Source organism: Rhinatrema bivittatum, chromosome 5, assembly GCF_901001135.1.
Source record: "Rhinatrema bivittatum chromosome 5, aRhiBiv1.1, whole genome shotgun sequence".
Taxonomy (NCBI): domain Eukaryota; kingdom Metazoa; phylum Chordata; class Amphibia; order Gymnophiona; family Rhinatrematidae; genus Rhinatrema; species Rhinatrema bivittatum.
The window spans coordinates 309,149,472-309,169,964 of record NC_042619.1 but is presented as its reverse complement, the minus strand read 5'-3'; the positions used below and the strand labels follow the sequence as shown (position 1 = coordinate 309,169,964).

At 46.7% G+C, this 20,493-nt stretch overlaps 1 protein-coding gene across 6 annotated transcripts in view; it reads left to right on the top strand.

The window, feature by feature from the left end:
• Positions 1–20,493, top strand: part of KANSL3 (KAT8 regulatory NSL complex subunit 3) — a 331,289-nt gene that overhangs the window by 18,744 nt on the left and 292,052 nt on the right. For all 6 annotated transcript variants that reach the window (XM_029604292.1, XM_029604291.1, XM_029604289.1 and 3 more), the window contains exon 3: positions 6,832–7,002. In XM_029604292.1, the coding sequence (XP_029460152.1) occupies positions 6,832–7,002 (171 nt within the window). The remainder of the gene's footprint in view (positions 1–6,831; positions 7,003–20,493) is intronic.

Here is a 20,493-nt window from a genome sequence, read left to right as displayed (position 1 = left end):
TTTTTACTTATGTCTGTGTATCAGTACCCCAGACAGTAAAAGTCAGGTCCCGTGTTGGTAGTCATCTGAATCCAATTCCTCTTCCACTGTTGTCAAAGCAGAGTGTGATGTTGTAGATGGGTCTTTTGTCGAGCAGTAGTTGTGTCAAAAGCATCAGTGCTATTGGTTAAGGGTAGTAATCCCTTGCCTTCTGCTAAGGGTAATAATTGCTGCTCTGTGCAGTTTACCCCCATGCTTAATTTCCCCAGACTGTAAAAGTTGGGGCCCTCATTGCTTGTTGTCTGAATCTAACTCCTCTTTTCCCCTTACCGTTGAAGCAGAGAGCAATATTGCAGTTGCATCAAAAGTATCAAGGAGTATTGGTTTAGGGTAGTAACTGCCACACCAACAAGTTTCCCCCATGCCCTCTTTTCTTCATTTCCATCCTCTAGCCTTTAGGGATCCACAATGTTTATCCCATGCCACTTTTAATTCTTCGACTGTTTCTGCCTTCACCACCTCCTCCCAAAGAGCATTCCAGGCATCCACCACCCTCTCCGTGAGGAAATATTTCCTGATGTTGGTTCTGAGTCCATGCCCCCTGGAGTTACATTTCATGACCCCTAGTTCTACTGATCTCTTTCCAACAGAAAAGGTTTGAAGTTTGTGCATCATTAAAACCTTTCAGGTATGTGTACCTCCTCTCTTCCAAGGTATATAAATATATTCAGATCCTTCAGCCTCCCCTCATAATTCTTCCGAAACTGACACCACACCATTTTGGTTGCCCTTCTCTGGACCGTCTCTCTTCTTTTTGAGATACGGGCTTCAGAACTCAACACAGTACTCTGTGAGGCCTCACCAAGGACCTGTACAAGGGCATTATCATCTCCTGTTTCTTACTGGTTAGTTCTCTCTCTGTGCAGCCTAGCATTCTCTCTTGGTCCGTGCACATCAGTATTTCAGCCCCATCACAAACATCTCTTTTGGATTACTGTACCCCCAGATGCACGACTCTGCACTTCTTGGCATTGAAGCCCAGCTGCCAAACCTTTGATCACTGTTCAAGCTTTCTTAAATCAATTTTCATTCTCTTTATTCCTTCAGGCATGTCTACTCTGTTACAAATCTTAGTAGCATCTGCAAATAGACAAACTTTACCTTCTATCCCTTCCACAATGGCACTCGCAAATATTTGAACAGAGCCGATCCATTTTCTCTTCAGAGTAGGTTCGTTTACCATTACCTGCTGTCTGTCAACGAGTTTGTAATCCACTCCATCACCTTGGCGCAGACTCTCAATTTTCTCATAGTGATCATCTACTATGTCCCATGGATACGTGCTGTATATTTAAGTAACTGAGGGATACATACATGAAATAAGGTTTTCATACATGTAGAGGGCAAGTGTAAGTGTGTGAGGTGAATAAATGTATGAGAGGAGAATAACGTTGTGAATGAGAGATGAGGTTTACATTAGGAAAAGAGAAGGTGGGGCTGTATTTTTGTGAAACTCTTTATTGAGCAGAATAGAAAACATTGAATACAATAGCTGAACCAAATTTTCCATGGTTAACCTAAACCAATCAACATCCTCAACAAACTGTCGCAACCAAGTTGAAACATATTTTTAAAAGGTGAGCTTCATTACTCAGCTGTGCTGTTCCTTTAGAAGCAAGTTTTGCAGGCAGAATTTTATCCACTGTTCAAAAATATAGTATGGTTGTTTAAAAATGTTTTTGGAGGTGTTATCTGCTCACATAACAGATGAGGGTTTGTCTCCACTGTTTTCCTCTTTGAGATCAATATTCAAAGGCTTTATCTAGCTAACCTTTGGAATTAGCTAGACAAAATCCAAGATTTGAATATTGTACCCTACTGGGCACTTAAATTGTGTGCACAGTTTACCAGATAAAAAGGCAAGGTTAAGCACACACATTGAGCACTGTCTGACTAAGTTATACATAAAAGTCTTGTCGGGGAAAAAGCTGTCCTAAAGTTATTCAGGTAAAATTATCAAGGTATAATTAGCAGCAGACTTATTTGGGCAAATTCTGAATCTGCTCGCCGATCCTCTGAATATTTATCTTTTTGTGCACAAGCAAAAAAACCCCAGATTTTTAAGTGGCAAATTGCTTCCATGTATAGCACCGCCCTGTCCCACACACTAATCAGCTTCAAGCAAGAGTAAATGAATTTGGGTCTGAGGGTGGCTGTAACTGAATAAAAGGTGACACAAGTAGTTGGGTGTGAATGGGTGTTTGTGAGCATGTCTGTGGATGGAGTGGAGCTTGTTATTGGATCGTTTATAGTATCATCTCTTACATGTCCTGGATTTTGTTTTTCTCCTCAATATCTCTGGCTGTCTACTTTGACAACGCTTGCTATTCAGTTTTTTTTCTGTTGATAAGCAGGCTGAATTAGCCATGCTGCATGGGTGACATCATCAGGGCGGTACTAGGTAGAGCTCTCTCTCAAAGCTTGAGGCTTTTTGCCCTAGTGGTCATGTGTATTGCCTTCCAGAAGTCTCTTCAGTATTTTTTTCATCCGCGTTTTGCACGGACGTCGATTCTGTGTCTCTCATTTCTCCTCACCTTTTTCAATTCTTTCTTTCTTAGTGTTTAGACAGGTGGATCCAGATCAAGTGGGTTATGCACCTCTATCAGCAAAGCTGACATCACAGTATATGTACCCTTGCAGTGACAGCCCACCAGTATTCTCTGTCCCCAGCAGATGGTGGATGTGTACCTCCCTACTGGGGTTTGCTTACAGTTTTCAGAAGGAGAAAAGAAGATAGAAATGTAATTCACCCTCTCAGCTGTGGTGATACTTTATGGGTCCCTCCCTTACTTGAGAATTCCTGAGGTGATATATTGGATCCGTCCCTCAGATAAGTGCCTTGGTCCAGAGGCCGGTTTTCAGCCAGCGTGTACTTAGCTGTAAGAGACAGCTGAAAACCAAGCTGGTGCAGGAAACCGACTGCGGCAATGAAGGTATATATCCTCTTCCCCCGCAGCTGGAGACAGATTCTGTACTCAGCCGGGATGGGCTGAGCTCAAGTAAAGCCAAAAAAAAAAATTCAGAGGAGGATTATTTTTTTTAGGAATTCCTCCTCTCTCTGGTCTCTGTACTCGGCACAACCGATCCGATGTTCTTTCCCCGCTACCAGGGTAGCTGAGGAGACCTGGGCAGCCTGGCGGGTTGAGCATCCTTTTTGGCAAGGCCCCGCTCTCAGGCTTTTTTGTTCACCGCATGGTAGGCTGCGGCGGCATTTCGCGCGTTTTTCCTGAGTATTAGGCTGCCATCTTCAGGTCAGTTGGTTCATGTGAACCAATTGGAAACAGGATGCTGGGCTTGATGGACCCTTGGTCTGACCCAGTATGGCATTTTCTTATGTTCTTAACACAGCTTGATGAATGACCTGTATGAGCAAGTCTATATCGTTAGTTGCCTATTTGCAGTATTTCATGGGGAATCCATATTCTTATGCTCCTTACATCTATGTAGTGTACTGTTTAACCAGGTATATATTGGTGGTTGCCTTTTTCAGCAATTCATACGGGTTCCATGTTCATACGATGTAGTATACTGTAACTGCCAGGAATTGAAACCACCACAACCACTGCTTGCCGACTGACAGTGTATTTCTGTTAAGAACATAAGAATAGGCCATTTATTTATTTATTGATTGATTGATTGTTTTTTATATACCGGGAGTTCCTGTATACAATACATATCACTCCGGTTCACAGGTAACAGTAAAAACTACCGCCGATGGCAGTTTACATGTAACAAATCTTGTAACAAATCAAACAATTGATCTATAATAAAGAAAACAAACTAAGCTCAACTTTAAACATATAAATAAGGCAAATAATAATAATGAATAAATAAGGCAGAGAACAATACATTAAAACCAAAGAACAGGGGTTGTTTTTTAGGCCATACTGGGTCAGACCAAGGGTCCATCAAGCCCAGCATCCTATTTCCAACATTGGCCAATCCAGGCCATAAGAACCTGGCAAGTACCCAAAAACTAAGTCTATTCCATGTTACAGTGTATTTCCGGTCGGCAAGTGGTGGTTGTGGTGGTTTCATTTCCCGGCAATTACAGTATACTACATTGTATGAATATGGAACCCGTATGAATTGCTGAAAAAGGCAACCACCAATATATACCTGGTTAAACAGTACACTACATGGATGTAAGGAGCGTAAGAATATGGATTCCACATGAAATACTGCAAATAGGCAACTAACGATATAGACTTGCTCATACAGGTCATTCATCAAGCTGTGTTCCTAGGTATATGAATGCAACAAATAGACCACCTTGCATATAACAGTACCAGCATAGCCCCTGAAGCAGCTCAAAATAGAGCAAAACTTGGCCTGAGTCGGGCTTTTTTATGACGATTTGTGCTAATAAAGAATCCTTGGTGTTTACCGTTCTTCTTCCTTTGGTTTCTACTTAACATAAGGTGCCACCTGCAGTCCCTCAGTATTTCTCTGTTTCCAGAAGATGGTGGAGATGCAAAGTGTGCAGTCTGACCTTTCAAAATAAATAAATAAAGAAAGAAAGAAAGAAAGAAAGAAAGAGGAATTGGATTACAGAATTCAGCAGTGCTTGCCTCCAAGGGGGTTGTTAGGTCCTGGTGGGGCCACCCCCCCTGGTTTCTGAAGCGGATGAGCAGGGGGTTGGGGACCCTTTTGTAGCTCACTCCTTTATCGCCAGACAGGGCTGAAAACTGGGGGTCCCAGTTCCCTCACCCTGAGGTATGGACTGAGTATGCAGCCATTCTTTGAGGGAAGTGCTTACTTTATTACTTATTAAGTTTTTGTTTAAAATAAAAAAAAAAAGAAGAAAAAGAGAATAAAAGGAAAGCTCAGCAAGCAGGCAAACAGGGTTTACTGTGGGAAAACATGTTTTTACCCTGGCTCTGCTGCTTATTCGTTTGAGTAGCTGTTACTTTCTCCCCGTTCATCTGACGGATTTTTGCTTTCACTGCCCAGCGCCGGTTTTCATGCTGCATGGTTTGGCTTGTGGGGATGTGCAAGCGTGTCTCGCGTGACGGCAGATGTTAAGAATATAAGAATATGCCATACTGGGTCAGACCAAGGCTCCATCAAGCCCAGCATCCTGTTTCCAACAGTGGCCAATCCAGGCCATAAGAACCTGGCAAGTACCCAAAAACTAAGTCTTTTCCATGTTACCGTTGCAAGTAATAGCAGTGGCTATTTTCTAAGTCAACTCAATTAATAGCAGGTAATGGACTTCTCCAAGAACTTATCCAATCCTTTTTTAAACACAGCTACACTAACTGCACTAACCACATCCTCTGGCAACAAATTCCAGAGTTTGATTGTGCGTTGAGTGAAAAAGAACTTTCTCTCCGATTAGTTTTAAATGTGCCCCATGCTAACTTCATGGAGTGCCCCCTAGTCTTTCTACTATCCGAAAGAGTAAAAAACCGATTCACATCTACCCGTTCTAGACCTCTCATGATTTTAAACACCTCTATCATATCCCCCCTCAGTCTCTTCTCCAAGCTGAAAAGTCCTAACCTCTTTAGTCTTTCCTCATAGGGGAGCTGTTCCATTCCCCTTATCATTTTGGTAGCCCTTCTCTGTACCTTTTCCATCGCAATTATATCTTTTTTGAGATGCGGCGACCAGAATTGTACACAGTATTGAAGGTGCGGTCTCACCATGGAGCGATACAGAGGCATTATGACATTTTCCGTTTTATTCACCATTCCCTTTCTATAATTCCAACATTGTTTGCTTTTTTGACTGCGGCGGCACACTGTACCAATGATTTCAATGTGTTATCCACTATGACACCTAGATCTCTTTCATGGGTGGTAGCGCCTAATATGGAATATGTTCCTGGTGCCTCTCTGGTGAGGATGGCACTTCGGGGAGCATGGCAGCAGATAAGTCAGCCAGGCGCCATGAGCCTGGGATCCCAGGCTGAGGGTTGTTAAATATCCGGATCCCAGTGCAGTATGGCTAATTTTACCTGCTTTTTGACAGAAAAACGCACGTTTGCTTACTGTAAATGGTGTTTTCCATAGGTAGTAGGATGAGTTAGCCTTGTGTTCCTGCCCTTCCTCCCTGGACAGCATCTCTACCTGCCCTGGATATCTTCTGCTTAGATAATAACTGAGGTGACTTCTGGAAGGTTCATTTGTGTGGAAACTACCGCGTATGCCCAGTAGGGCAAAAAGCCTTAAGCTTTGAGAGACAGTGATGCCTAGTGCCGCCCTGATGACATCACCCATGCAGCATAGCTAATTCATCCAGCTATATACAGAAAACATTGTTTATGTCAAGCAAAGTTGCTTTTTCCACTGCTTGCCCTCCAAAGACCAAAATAATTTGAGTGACTTGAACCCATGGTGCTTATTGGACCTTAGACTAGGAGAAAAGGTTGCATTATTTCAGAGGCATTATTTGTCTGTGTCCCTGATAACTGTTAGAAATGAGCTCTTGGGAAATGTAGAGAATGGCCAAAGAAAAAAAAAATTAAAGGAAAGTTGGACCCAATCCTAGAAGTGTTAGCAATATTTCCCTTTTCTTTTCCACATGAAAGGGAGATTGGGGTGTAGTAAGAGAGTTGCTTTAATATGCCAGCCAGGCTTCCTCTGGTTGTTTGACAGTTCTGTTATATGTAGCATACCAAGCCTACCGCTGCTTTTCTTTTGCTCCTGAGCAAAAAAAAAAAAAAAGTTGTCACTTTTCAGCAGTTCTAGGGATACTCTCATAGGATTGAGGCAATATGTGTGCAAGACTTTGAATCTCTATCATTCAGCACCAGAGGAGAGCTGTTACCTTTCTTTCTCTTTTCAGTGAGACAGATATCCCCCTTGACGTGGAGACGGTGACTCCAACACCCTTGCCCCTCTATGACAATCAGAAAGCACGCAGTGTGATGAACGAGTGTGAGCGCCATGTGATGTTTGTGCGCACGGACACTGATGCGCCCCCCCCTCCTGAAGACTGGGAGGAGCATCTGAACAGGTATGTGTGAGTACCAGAACAAAGGCTGTCAGTCAGAAACTGTTAGTACTTCTTCATTGATCTGGCAGATTGGCTCCTTTGATCTGACGTCCTTCATTTATCCACAAAGCTGGTACAGCGCACATAGTACTTGCTAATGTGTCTCAGCCTTTTTCTGGTGGGATTGAGGGTGGGGATGGAATTAGCAGGGAATTCAAAGTGTTCCAGTGAGTTTGGGATGACCACATTTGGAATATGGGGCTTTATATATCTATATATAGAGAGCTAGATCTCTCTCGATATAATAGATAATAGATATATAGTAATGAGACAGATAAAGACCAAATGGTCCATCCAAGCTGCCCAACAAGTTGCTCATAGTAGTGACTGCAGCTCCTTACAAGTTAACCCCATGCACCCTTTTTTTTTTCATTTTCAACATGTACTATTTAGGGATCCGCAGTGTCTATCCCATGCCATTTTGAAGTAATTTACTGTCTTTGACCTAACCACTTCTTCCGGAAGGGCATTCCAAGCATTCACTACTCTTTTTGTGAAGAAATATTTCCTGTTGTTGGTTCTGAGTTGTCTCCCCTGGAGTTTCAAAGGTTTGATGTTTGTGCATCATTAATATCTCTCAAGTATCTGAAGGTCTGTATCATATCTCCCCTGCACCTCCTCTCCTCCAGGGTATACATAGTCAGATCCTTCAGCCTTTTCTCATAAATCTTCCAATACAGGTCCCACACCATTTTGGTCACTCTTATCTAGACCATCTCCATGCTGTCTCTATCCTTTTGAGATATGGTCTCCAGAACTGAACACAGAACTCCAGGTAAGCCCTCACCAAGGACTTGTACAAGGGCATTATCACCTCCTTTTTCTTGTTAGCCCAGCATCCTTCTGGCTTTAACTTTCATCTTCACATTGCTTCACTGCCTTCAAATCATCAGACACTATTACCCCAAGGTATCTCTTTTGGTCCACACACATCAATCTTTCGCCCCCCCCCCCCCCCCCCCCCCCCCCCCCCCCCCCCCCCCAATCACATACAGCTCTTTTGGACTTCTTGGCATTGAATTCCAGCTGCCAAACCTTTGATCACTCTTCATGCTTTCTTTTTTTATCATTTACATTTTTTATTAAAGATTTTATGACTTTCTTCAAGCTTTCTTGAATCACTTTTCATTCCCTCTACTCCTTTAGGCATGTCCACTCTGTTTGTAGATCTTACTTTCATCCGTAAAAAACAGAACTATCTTTTCTTCTCCTTCTGCAATGTTGCTTCATGTAGATATTGAACATAATCAGTCCCAAAACTGAGCCTTGTGGTACTCCACTTAACACTGTTCTATTCTCAGTGTAGGGTCCATTTACCATTATATGCTGTCTCCTGTCAGTCAAATAGTTTGTAATCCACTCAACCACCTTGGCACTCCCAAGCTTCTCATTTTATTCATGAGCCTCCTATGCAAGACCGTATCAAATGTTTTGCTGAAATTCAAGTAAATCACATCGAGTGCCCTTCCTTGATCAGTTGTCTTCTCACCCAATCAAGAAAGTCAATCAGATTTGCCTGACAGGACCTTCTCCTGGTGAATCCATGCTGCCTCTGGTCCAGCAACCCACCCGGATTTTGAGATAGTTCACTGTCCTTTTCCTTCGGTAAGCAGGGCATTTAGCCATGCAGCGTGAGTGACGTCATCCGTGATGTCACCTGGCGGAGCTTACTCTCTTATCTCGAAGAGCTTTGTAATGCGAATGCACCGGCATTCCTGCGCTCCTCGAGCCGTCTCCTCAGTTTTAGTTTTCCGCGGTACTTCACGGACGGATATTTTCTACTGTCTCCAACTCCTCAGAAAACTAAGAAAAGGGAAAAAGAAGAAGAAAGAAGAACATCAACATGCCGAAGATCCCAGGATTCAAGAATTGTTCCTGTGGAAAAATCATGTCTGTGACTGATGGCCATAATTATTGTTATTTATGTCTCGGCCCCGATCATGACAAGGCCACATGTAAAGACTGCGGCAGGATGTCCCCGTGGGCTAGACGTCAACGGGCGGAAAAAATGGAGAGGTTAAGGCACTCCTCATCATATGCCCCCTCTCCTGCTGACAAAAGATCCACTGAGTCCTCTCCAGGTAAGAAGAAACCCCAGACCGAGACTCCATGACGCGCGCATTTGGCTTCAGAGAGCCGTGCACCGTTGACTGCATTGGTGTCCACGCCTTGTGCATTGAGCGCCGAGCATGACGCATATGGCACATTCATCATCAGACCCTGCGTCGCTCCTTTCCATTTTGCCTCGGATGACGCAACCGACGCATACGTCGATACCTTTAAAAGCATCGATCCCTACAACGCACTCCGACGCACCAAAGGAAAAAATGACGCACCTGACCATAAGAAACGCACAAGCATTCTATCTATTCTACGTATTTTAAGGAAGGATTTGCGCAAAGACAGAAGCTGCAAGACGTAGAGCCATTTAGGGAATAAGACCATTTTAAATAGATTGATTCTACCCCCTATGGATAAGGGTAAAGAGTGTCAAAGAGTCAATTTATCCTGTGTCATTTGGAGTAAGGGGCAAATATTAAGGTTATGCAACTGTTTTAGTTGTAAAGGAATCTGGATTCCCAAATAACGGAGAGAGACCTCTGCCCACTTGAGAGGGAAGGGTTCCCCCCACTGTACCATAGTGTTCTTGGGAATGACAACGCCTCGGATTTATCCTTATTCAATTTATACCCTGAAAATTCACTGAACTGCTGAAAAAGACGCATAAGTAGAGAAGACCTTGGGTTGCACAAAAATACCAGAAGATCATCTGCAAAAGCAGCGTATTTAAAGATAGGTAATCCTTGAATTTCTTCAGACTTTTGGATTGCCAGCATTATTAGTTCCATAGATAGCAAGAATAGAGGTGGTGACAGTGGGCAACCTTGCTTAGTCCCACATTTGATAGGAAAGTCTGGGGACAATTCACTATTTACAGTAATAGAGGCCACTGGATCCTTATATAACAGTGTGATACCTTGTAGAAAAAGACCTACCAGGCCCATCTGATGTAAAATTGAAAACAAGTATTGCCATACCACCCTGTCAAATGCCTTTTCTGCGTCAAAACTGATCATGAGAAAGGGCACGTTGTTCACTGAGCAGAGGGATATGGCTGTCAGCACTTTACGAACATTGACGATTGCATAACGTCCCCTCCAAACCCCACTTGGCTCTAGGAACACTAAGGCCAATCTATCGGCTAATATCTTGGCCAGTGGTTTCTGGTCGAAATTAATCTGGGAGATCGGTCTATAAGAGGAAACCCTAGTGGAGTCTTTACCCAACTGTTGTGTTCTGGTGGTTTAGTGTGCCCATGGGCCTCAGCCCGACCCAGACCTTCGGAGCCGAACCAAGGGTTGACGGTGGCCCCGCATGGCTGACGGTCTACCCTCCGCCAGGCCGGCAAGCTCCCATGGCCAAACATCCGAGGACTATTTACAGTAATAGAGGCCAATGGATCCTTATATAACAGTGTGATACCTTGTAGAAAAAGACCTACCAGGCCCATCTGATGTAAAATTGAAAATAAGTATTGCCATAGCTGACTGCTTGCCTGCTGCCCATACCCACCGAGGCTGACAGCGTTTTTTCTTCGGAGGGGGAGACCTGCGCGATCGGCGCCCAGACCCGTCGGGGTAAGGCCTGTTATATTCCCTTCCCCCCGGCGGGCCTGATCGCCGACCGGACAGTTTGAGAAGCAGCCCCACGGTGCTAAGACCCGCCCACCAGCCCGATCCAGCCAATCAGACAGCAGAAGAGGGAGGTTTAAAAATCATCTCCCTCCGGCGCTGCGTCTGACTGCTTGCCTGCTGCCCATACCCACAGAGGCTGACAGCGTTTTTTCTTCGGAGGGGGAGGCCTGCGCGATCGGCGCCCAGACCCGTCGGGGTAAGGCCTGTTATATTCCCTTCCCCCCGGCGGGCCTGATCGCCGACCGGACAGTCTGAGAAGCAGCCCCACGGCGCTAAGACCCGCCCACCATCCCGATCCAGCCAATCAGACAGCAGTAGAGGGAGGTTTAAAAATCATCTCCCTCCGGCGCTGTGTCTGACTGCTTGCCTGCTGCCCATACCCACCGAGGCTGACAGCGTTTTTTCTTCGGAGGGGGAGGCCTGCGCGATCGGCGCCCAGACCCGTCTGGGTAAGGCCTGTTATATTCCCTTCCCCCGGCGGGCCTGATCGCCGACCGGACAGTCTGAGAAGCAGCCCCACGGCGCTAAGACCCGCCCACCAGCCCGATTCAGCCAATCAGACAGCAGCAGAGGGAGGTTTAAAATCATCTCCCTCCGGCGCTGCGTCTGACTGCTTGCCTGCTGCCCATACCCACCGAGGCTGACAGCGTTTTTTTCTTCGGAGGGGGAGGCCTGCGCGATCGGCGCCCAGACCCGTCTGGGTAAGGCCTGTTATATTCCCTTCCCCCCGGCGGGCCTGATCGCCGACCGGACAGTCTGAGAAGCAGCCCCACGGCGCTAAGACCCGCCCACCAGCCCGATCCAGCCAATCAGACAGCAGCAGAGGGAGGTTTAAAAATCATCTCCCTCCGGCGCTGCGTCTGACTGCTTGCCTGCTGCCCATACCCACCGAGGCTGACAGCGTTTTTTCTTCGGAGGGGGAGGCCTGCGCGATCGGCGCCCAGACCCGTCGGGGTAAGGCCTGTTATATTCCCTTCCCCCCGGCGGGCCTGATCGCCGACCGGACAGTCTGAGAAGCAGCCCCACGGCGCTAAGACCCGCCCACCAGCCCGATCCAGCCAATCAGACAGCAGCAGAGGGAGGTTTAAAAATCATCTCACTCCGGCGTCTCGCGCCGAAGGAGCGCGACAAAAGGGCCTGCCCCTTTGTTTCGCCCCTTCGTACAGCCCCGAGGAAGCCCCGAGCCATATCCACAGAAAAATCGAAGGCTGTTGCGCTCCTTTCGGCGCAGCCCCGAGGGAGCCCCAAATCTACCCTAGGGTCTTCGGTTCCTCCCCAGCCGGCTATATATTTCAACGCCATCAGCACAACAGCATCTCCAACAACTGTACGAAGCCTCAGATCTCAAACATCACAACACAGCCACATTAACCCTCAATCTCTATTCTACCGCTATAGAACCTATCAATCCACATCTAGATAGCTCCACCGAAGTTCCTTACTCTACTCCTGCGCTAATCACACCAGCGTTACCAGAGAGTCTGTGGAATAGCCTGAGTTATCAGCAGATCCTACAGAGAAACTTATTAATTGACCCTACAAAAGAATAAGGTGTATCTGCATTCACCCAGCTTTTCTTCTAACGGCTTTCAACTTGCATTCATCCAGCTGTTCTCTAACTTACAGCATTCTCTACCTCCAGTCTCTCCAACTAATCTCATGCATACCTATAATATCCCAATCATTCAATACCGAAGGAGAAACTCCATAATTATCTCCACCCACAACATACAAAAAAGAATTATTCCAATCATGACCTCACCTTTGAACCAACTACTAGGCCTCACACTTCTTTCAGTAACCCTCTCAACGCTCAATCCTTAACTAAAAAACACACATCCCAACGACTACCTCCAGGATACAAATCCAGATATCTGTGCAATTACAGAAACCTGGCTAAAAAATACGGACATTGCTCTAATCAATCAACTTCCTATTCATAGATATGACATCTTCACCTTCCACAGACACAAAAAAAGAGGAGGTGGCCTTCTCTTAGCCACCAAAAAAGAACTCAAACTATCCACTCATACCATCAAGTCTGACTCTAAATTAGAATTGGGACTAGTCAAATCAAAACAACTACAAATTCTACTAGTCTACGCTCCTCCCGGAGTTTTAGAAACGGACCCTTCATCACTCATAGAATCCATAGTGAAACATATCAATTTAGACCTCCTATCTATGATCTTAGGCGACTTCAATCTTCACACTGATGTTATACCTCGCTCCTCAAACTGCGAAGCGCTCCTCACCTCCCTCAGTGCTATGGGATTCACGCAGATCATTAATAGTCCTACACATAAAGCAGGACACACTCTGGACTTAATTTTCATCAATTCTAATTTCTCCTGCACTTCAGTTCCATCTTGCACACCAATCCCCTGGTCAGACCATTTCTTGATAGAATCCTCCTTTTCCATAGATAAACTGACTCACACTTCTCATCTCCTTTCTAATATTCAATTCAGAAAACCTTGCCCATCGGAAATACTTAGTGATCAGCTGTCTAAGGAACTCACGAATCTAGACCTTTCGAATCCTGACTCAGCCCTAACTTCCTGGCACAAGATCACTGAAACAGTTGCTAACAAATGGTGTGCAACAGTCTCTAAAACAATCAATCCTACAAAAAAAGGTAATCAACCCTGGTTTACCCCTAAACTAAAACAGATGAAACAGGAGCTACGCCACAGAGAAAATATTTGGCGAAAAACACCCAACTCAACTACCTTGTCTAAATACAAAGGCTTTCTACATCATTATAGGACCTCTATTCTACTAACAAAAAGAGAATTCTACGCCAACAAAATTCATCATTTTCAATACGATGCCCAAGCCCTATTTTGCATACGTCTCTCAAATCACGAAATCAACTCCCTCCACCCATCCCAGATGAACAAGCTCTATCTAAGGCTAATGACTTGCTTTATTCTTTCAACAAAAGATCCTGAATACGCTCGCCCTTCTTCCACCAAATACTCTACCTCTTACCTCAGACAAGAATCCTCAATCAAGCAAGGGAGCCAAACTTGAAAGCTTCGAATCAATTTCTGTTAAAGAGATTGAATCCCTTCTAAAAAGACAAAAACCATCTAGCCATCCTGCAGATAATATTCCTTCAAATCTCCTGCTTCTCATTCCAAATACGATCGCAAAACCTTTAACAAGTATCATAAATTGCTTTTTAACCCAAGGAAGTTACCCTGACAGCCTAAAAACTGCGTCACTCAAACCCCTTCTCAAGAACACAATCTAGACCCTAATGTACCTACCAATTTCAGACCCATCTCTAATTTGCCATTTTTAGCCAAAATAACAGGAAAGCTGGTAAACACCCAGCTTTCAGAATACCTGGAAGATCAAAATATCCTACACCCCTCACAATATGGCTTCCGCAAAGCACGCAGCACGGAAACCCTCCTTATCTCACTTACAGATCATATTATAATGGGTCTTGACAAAGGCTACTCCTTTTTATTAATCCTGTTAGACATCTCCGCGGCGTTTGACACCGTCAACCACTCCATTCTTCTGGATCGCCTAACAGACATTGGTATCTCAGGATCTGCCCATAGTTGGTTCAAATCTTTCCTCTACAATAGATCCTTCAAAGTTAAAATCAACAACAAAGAATCGCCATTAACAAAATCCAATTTAGGAGTTCCACAAGGATCTTCCCTTTCCCCAACCCTTTTTAATATTTACCTCCTACCCCTTTGCCAATTGCTATCTGACCTTAATTTAATTCATTATCTGTATGCACTTTCCCACTGGAATAACTGCCTTATATCTATCACTAACCTCCTCAATAGATTAAATCTGGTCTTTAACTCTTCAAAGACGGAGCTCCTCCTCATCTCAGCAAATGAAGAAAATATTCCCATACCATTCCCTCACAACACATTCATCACTCATAAGCAGGTGAGAGATCTAGGAGTAATTCTCGATAATAGACTAAACCTTAAGAAAATGGTTAATACTACATCCAAAGACTGTTTTTACAGACTCCAGGTTCTGAAACGACTCAAGCCACTTCTTTTTTTCAAAGATTTCAGAACAGTACTCCAGGCGTTGTTATTCTCCAAGATTGACTATTGCAGTGCCCTCCTCCTTGGCCTACCCAAATCGACCATTAAACCGCTTCAGATGATTCAAAATGCTGCAGCGAGATTACTGACCAACACCAGCCGCAGAAATCACATCTCACCCATCCTCAGAAACCTACATTGGCTACCTGTAAATTTCAGAATCCTTTACAAAGCAATTACCCTAATACATAAATCCATCCATCACCAACTCCATCTCAGCCTTGAAATACCCTTCAAACTTCATTCCTCCAATAGGCCAATTAGAGATAATCATAAAGGTACTTTGAATTACCCCCCAACTAAAGCCTCACGCCTTTCCTCGACCAAAGACCGAGCTTTTTCAATAGCAGGTCCATCTATTTGGAACAACATTCCTTCAAGCCTCCGACTAGAACCCTGTCTCATTACGTTCAGAAAAAAACTTAAGACGTGGCTATTCCACCAAGCCTTCGATGATCCTCCAGACAACCCTTAGTCTTCTTTTTCCTCACTTGGACGTAGAAGATTAAAGTCCTACAACCATTCAAACGAAGAACTCTGGCACTTACTGAATAAAGCATCTTTTGCATTAATCCAAATTCCTTTTGGACTATGCTTCTTTAATTATTTTTTGGCCTTTAACTTCCTTCCAGCTCTTAAGCTTCCCAAGTTTTTTACTCCTTGTTAAATGTAACTTTATCTTATTCTCTTCTCTTGTTAATTACTTTTATTTATTGCTTCTGTTATACCCTTGTTTGATGTAAACCGATCCGATATGGTTTATTTACTATGAAGGTCGGTATAAAAAAAGTGTTAAATAAATAAATAAATAAATGTTGGAAGGTGAATGGTCCTCCGACCATTCCGGGCCCTTTCGGACCTGCTGCGAGCAGCATGGAGCAGCAGGCCTGGCCTGAGGTTGAGGGCAGACGGGCCTTGACATGAAGATTGATGCAATGGCATCACATAGCACGAAGACTTGGGTTGATGCGACGGCATCTGGCACGAAGACTAGGGGTGATGCGACGGCATCCATGGCATGAAGACTAGGGGTGATGCGACGGCATCCATGGCATGAAGACAAATGGCTGATGCAACGGCATCCTCGACAAGACATCCAAAGAGGCAACACAAGGCTTGGATATTGGCACTGTCTCTCAGGGCGCCCTACTCAGTCCACCCGCGGGACTGAGTCGCGGACCACCCTGTCCGTTTCGCGCCCTACACAGCCCTTGCAGACTGGTCACGGGCCACGACGGGAACGGGACAGCACAGGAACACACATCAGGACTTGACGGCTCAGGAGCGCAGGACAACCGTCCACCGGCAGGCAGTCCACCCAGGAGTACTGCATCTGAGGGACCCCCGGCCTACCGGTACCAGAAGGCTCGAGAGTGAAGACGAGGCGTGGCATAGGGAAGAACATCCAGGAAGGCAGGAACACCAGGACGTAGGAGAACAAAGACACCTGGACGAGGACCTCAGGCACGAAGACAAGTCATGGCATGGCAAAGCATGATGAGACAAGACGACATCACGGTGAGGAGCTCTACAAGATGAGACGAAGACCTTACACAGGCTCTGGCAGGCAGGAGCCTCCAGAGCGAAGACTCACGACGATGCAAGGCCCGGAACAATGAACGGAGCAGCCCTTTATAGGGCTGAGGCAGGAAACAGTCATCAAGGTGGGGCCCAGACACTTCCTGTGTCTGGCCCTTTAAATAGAAGAAGAAGACGCGGCCGCGCGCCTAGAGGAAGCAGGAAGCTGTGCAGGACCGCGGACAGCGGCCTGCACCGACGTAATCGTGTAGGAGCGGCAGACGAGGCAGGGCTGGCCTGGAACACAGGCCCAACGTAAGCAGTGGCTCCAGCTGCTGCCGGAGGCCCCGGGGGCGGCTCCTGCCGCTACTCGAGCCCGGGGCTTTTGCAGCCTCCAGCCACGAAGATGACCAACAGCGTCGGGGGCGTCCCAGCCCCGAGGGAAGCCGCGGCTCTGACCGCGGAGCCGAAGAGGATCCAGGGCGGCCTCCGGGCCGTGGAAGAAACTTCAAGCCGCGGCTCTGGCCGCGTGGGAGGGCCGACGGCGACGTCCTGCCGCGTCGGCAGAAGACAAGCAGCATGGGGTGAGTGGCCTGCTCGCGGGGAGACCCGCGGGCAGTGCTAGTTTATAACAGTACCCCCTCCTCAAAGCCCTCCTTCCTCAAGCCTCCTGTCAACAGCTCAAGGATAAGGGTAACAGTCCATACCAGATGGAGGTATTCGAGGGTCCCCCAAAAAAATATGGAAGCTGGTAACTCCGGGGACAGCATGAACAAACCAAGGCAAAGCAGCAGAAACATAGAAGACAAACCACAGAAAACCAGACAAAAACAAGACAAAACAGAACACACGACGAGAGACCAAGGACATGAGACCAAGAGGCAGACGAGACCAAGGGAACACGGGACGAAGCGAACACGGGACCGAGGGAGCAGCGACCGGGTGAATGCGCGAGCAGCGACCGGGCGAATGGGCAAGCAGCGACCGGGCGAACGGAGACCGGGCGACCGACAACACAAAACACAAAAGAGGGAGCAAGGGAACGGAGAGCGAAGGAGCAGAGAGCAAGGGAGCGGAGAGCGAAGGAGCAGAGAACAAGGGAACGGAGAGCGAAGGAGCAGAGAGCAAGGGAGCGGAGAGCGAAGGAGCTCAATGAGCGAAAGAGCCAAGAGCGAAGGAAGGGAAAACGAGGGAACGAGGACGGGGAACACACAAGCGGAACCCAACAAGCAGGAAAGAAAACAAGAGGAAAACAAACAAACAAGCAACCAACCACACAACACGGACAATACAAGACAGAGAAACGAGCAACAAGCAACAAACAAGACCCAGACAAGAAGCACCAAGAGACACCAAGAAGACCTGGGGGAGGGAACCCAGGGTGGGCAAAAGAAAACCAGCATAACCAGTATGGGTGCAGGCGCCTCCTGCAGGTCGTAAAACCCCATTCTGGCAACATGATGGAAAAAAGTCTGGAGCAGGCACCTCCTGCAGGTCGTTAAAAAAAAATTCCAGACAGCTGGCGCTTCCAGCAGGTCGAGACTATGGCAAAACTGGCGCCTCCAGTAGGTCGTACACATAAAGTTATCCTGAAAACATTTTCCGATCCCATCACAGTCCAGGACATGGAAACAAAACAAGGAACAAGGCGGATCCATCGGCGAAAACCACTGTCGGGCACATGGCCTTGCATTCTGTTGTGTTCTGGTGGTTTAGTGTGCCCATGGGCCTCAGCCCGACCCAGACCTTCTGAGCCGAACCAAGGGTTGACGGTGGCCCCGCGTGGCTGAAGGTCTACCCTCCGCCAGGCCGGCAAGCTCCCATGGCCAAACATCTGAGGATGTTGGAAGGTGAATGGTCCTCCAACCATTCCGGGCCCTTTCAGACCTGCTGCGAGCAGCATGGAGCAGCAGGCCTGGTCTGAGGTTGAGGGCAGACGGGCCTTGACATGAAGATTGATGCAACGGCATCACATAGCAGAAAGACTAGGGGTGATGCGACGGCATCCATGGCATGAAGACTAGGGGTGATGCGACGGCATCCATGGCATGAAGACAAATGGCTGGTGCAACAGCATCCTCGACAAGACATCCAAAGAGGCAACACAAGGCATGGACATTGGCACTGTCTCTTAGGGCGCCCTACTCAGGCCACCCGCGGGACTGAGTCGCGGACCACCCTGTCCGTTACGTGCCCTACACAGCCCTTGCAGACTGGTCACGGACCACGACGGGAGCGGGACAGCACAGGAACACACATCAGGACTTGACGGCTCAGGAGCACAGGACAACCGTCCACCGGCAGGCAGTCCACCCAGGAGTACTGCATCTGAGGGACCCCCGGCCTACCGGTACCAGAAGGCTCGAGAGCGAAGACAAGGCGTGGCATAGGGAAGAACATCCAGGAAGGCAGGAACACCAGGACGTAGGAGAACGAAGACACCTGGACGAGGACCTCAGGCACGAAGACAAGACATGGCATGGCAAAGCATGACGAGACAAGACATCACGGTGAGGAGCTCCACAAGATGAGACGAAGACTTTACACAGGCTCTGGCAGGCAAGAGCCTCCAGAGGGAAGTCACCACGGTGCAAGGCCTGTGTAGTGCGCGTAACGGACAGGGTGATCCGCGACTCAGTCCCGCGGGTGGCCTGAGTAGGGCGCCCTGAGAGACAGTGCCAATGTCCATGCCTTGTGTTGCCTCTTTGGATGTCTTGTCGAGGATGCCGTTGCATCAGCCATTTGTCTTCGTACCATGGATGCCGTCGCATCACCCATTTGTCTTCATGCCATGGATGCCGTCGCATCACCCCTAGACTTCATGCCATGGATGCCGTCGCATCACCCCTAGTCTTCGTGCCATGGATGCCGTCGCATCAACCCAAGTCTTCGTGCTATGTGATGCCGTTGCATCAGTCTTCATGTCTTCATGTCAAGGCCCGTTTGCCCTCAACCTCAGGCCAGGCCTGCTGCTCCATGCTGCTCGCAGCAGGTCCGAAAGGGCCCAGAATGGTCGGAGGACCATTCACCTTCCAACATCCTCGGATGTTTGGCCATGGGAGCTTGCCGGTCTGGCGGAGGGTAGACCATCAGCCATGCGGGACCACCGCCAACCCTTGGCTTGGCCTAGAAGTTCTGGGTCGGGCTGAGGCCCATAGGCACACTAAACCACCAGAACATAACACCAACTTAGGGAGGACCGTTATGACCGCTTTATTTATACCGGGAGGGAAGCATCCTTTCTCCATAAGGTCCATAAAAGAATCTTTCAATACTCCAGGAATATCATCAATCAAAATTTTATAAAGCTCGGCTGTGAAACCATCTGGGCTGGGGGCCTTTAACTTCGCCACCTGAAATCCCATTCTAATCTAAAGTTTTGTTTATGTGCTGCAGGTGTCGTTCTTCAAAGGATTTTAAACCTAGCTGGGACAGAAAATCCTTACATTTATCAGCATTAAAACCCTCAGAGGAATACTACTTGGCATAGTAAGCTGCATATTGCTTGAGGATGTCCTTGGTCTTAGAGAAAACCTTCCCAAATTGTCTATTTATATGGGAAATGCCCTTCGAGTCTCTGTCACTCCGATGAGCCGACCTAACAACTTCCCACTCTTATTAGCATGCTTGTATTTGTAGAATAAAATACTTTTCTTGGCCCTGTGGTGAAATAAGGTATTAAGAGCTACCTGTGTGGCCAGATACATTGCCTTAGTACCTGTAGTATTCTGAGCTATGAATGCTCACCTATACTTGGTTAACGTGAAGTCAAGATCTAATATCTGCTTGTCTAGTATTCTTTTCCTCCAGGCCACATAAGAGATAATATCTCCCCTTAAAATTGCTTTATTTATTTATTTTTGATTTTTCTATACCGATGTTCCTGTATACAATACATATCGCACCGGTTTACATGGAACTGAACTGTTGCCCCAGCGGCGGAATACATTGTAACATGTTGACATAGAACTTTAAGGGAGAACATTCATGAACAAGATAAACTGAGGTAGGGTACAAAAACTAGGTACAGAATCAGGGTATAAATAGGTGCTACAGGGTGCATAATCAGAAAGAGCATGTACAGTGAAATGGATACCGTCTGTCTCTTCATCAAGTTTTAGATCTCAGGGAAGGCTTGGGTGAATAGC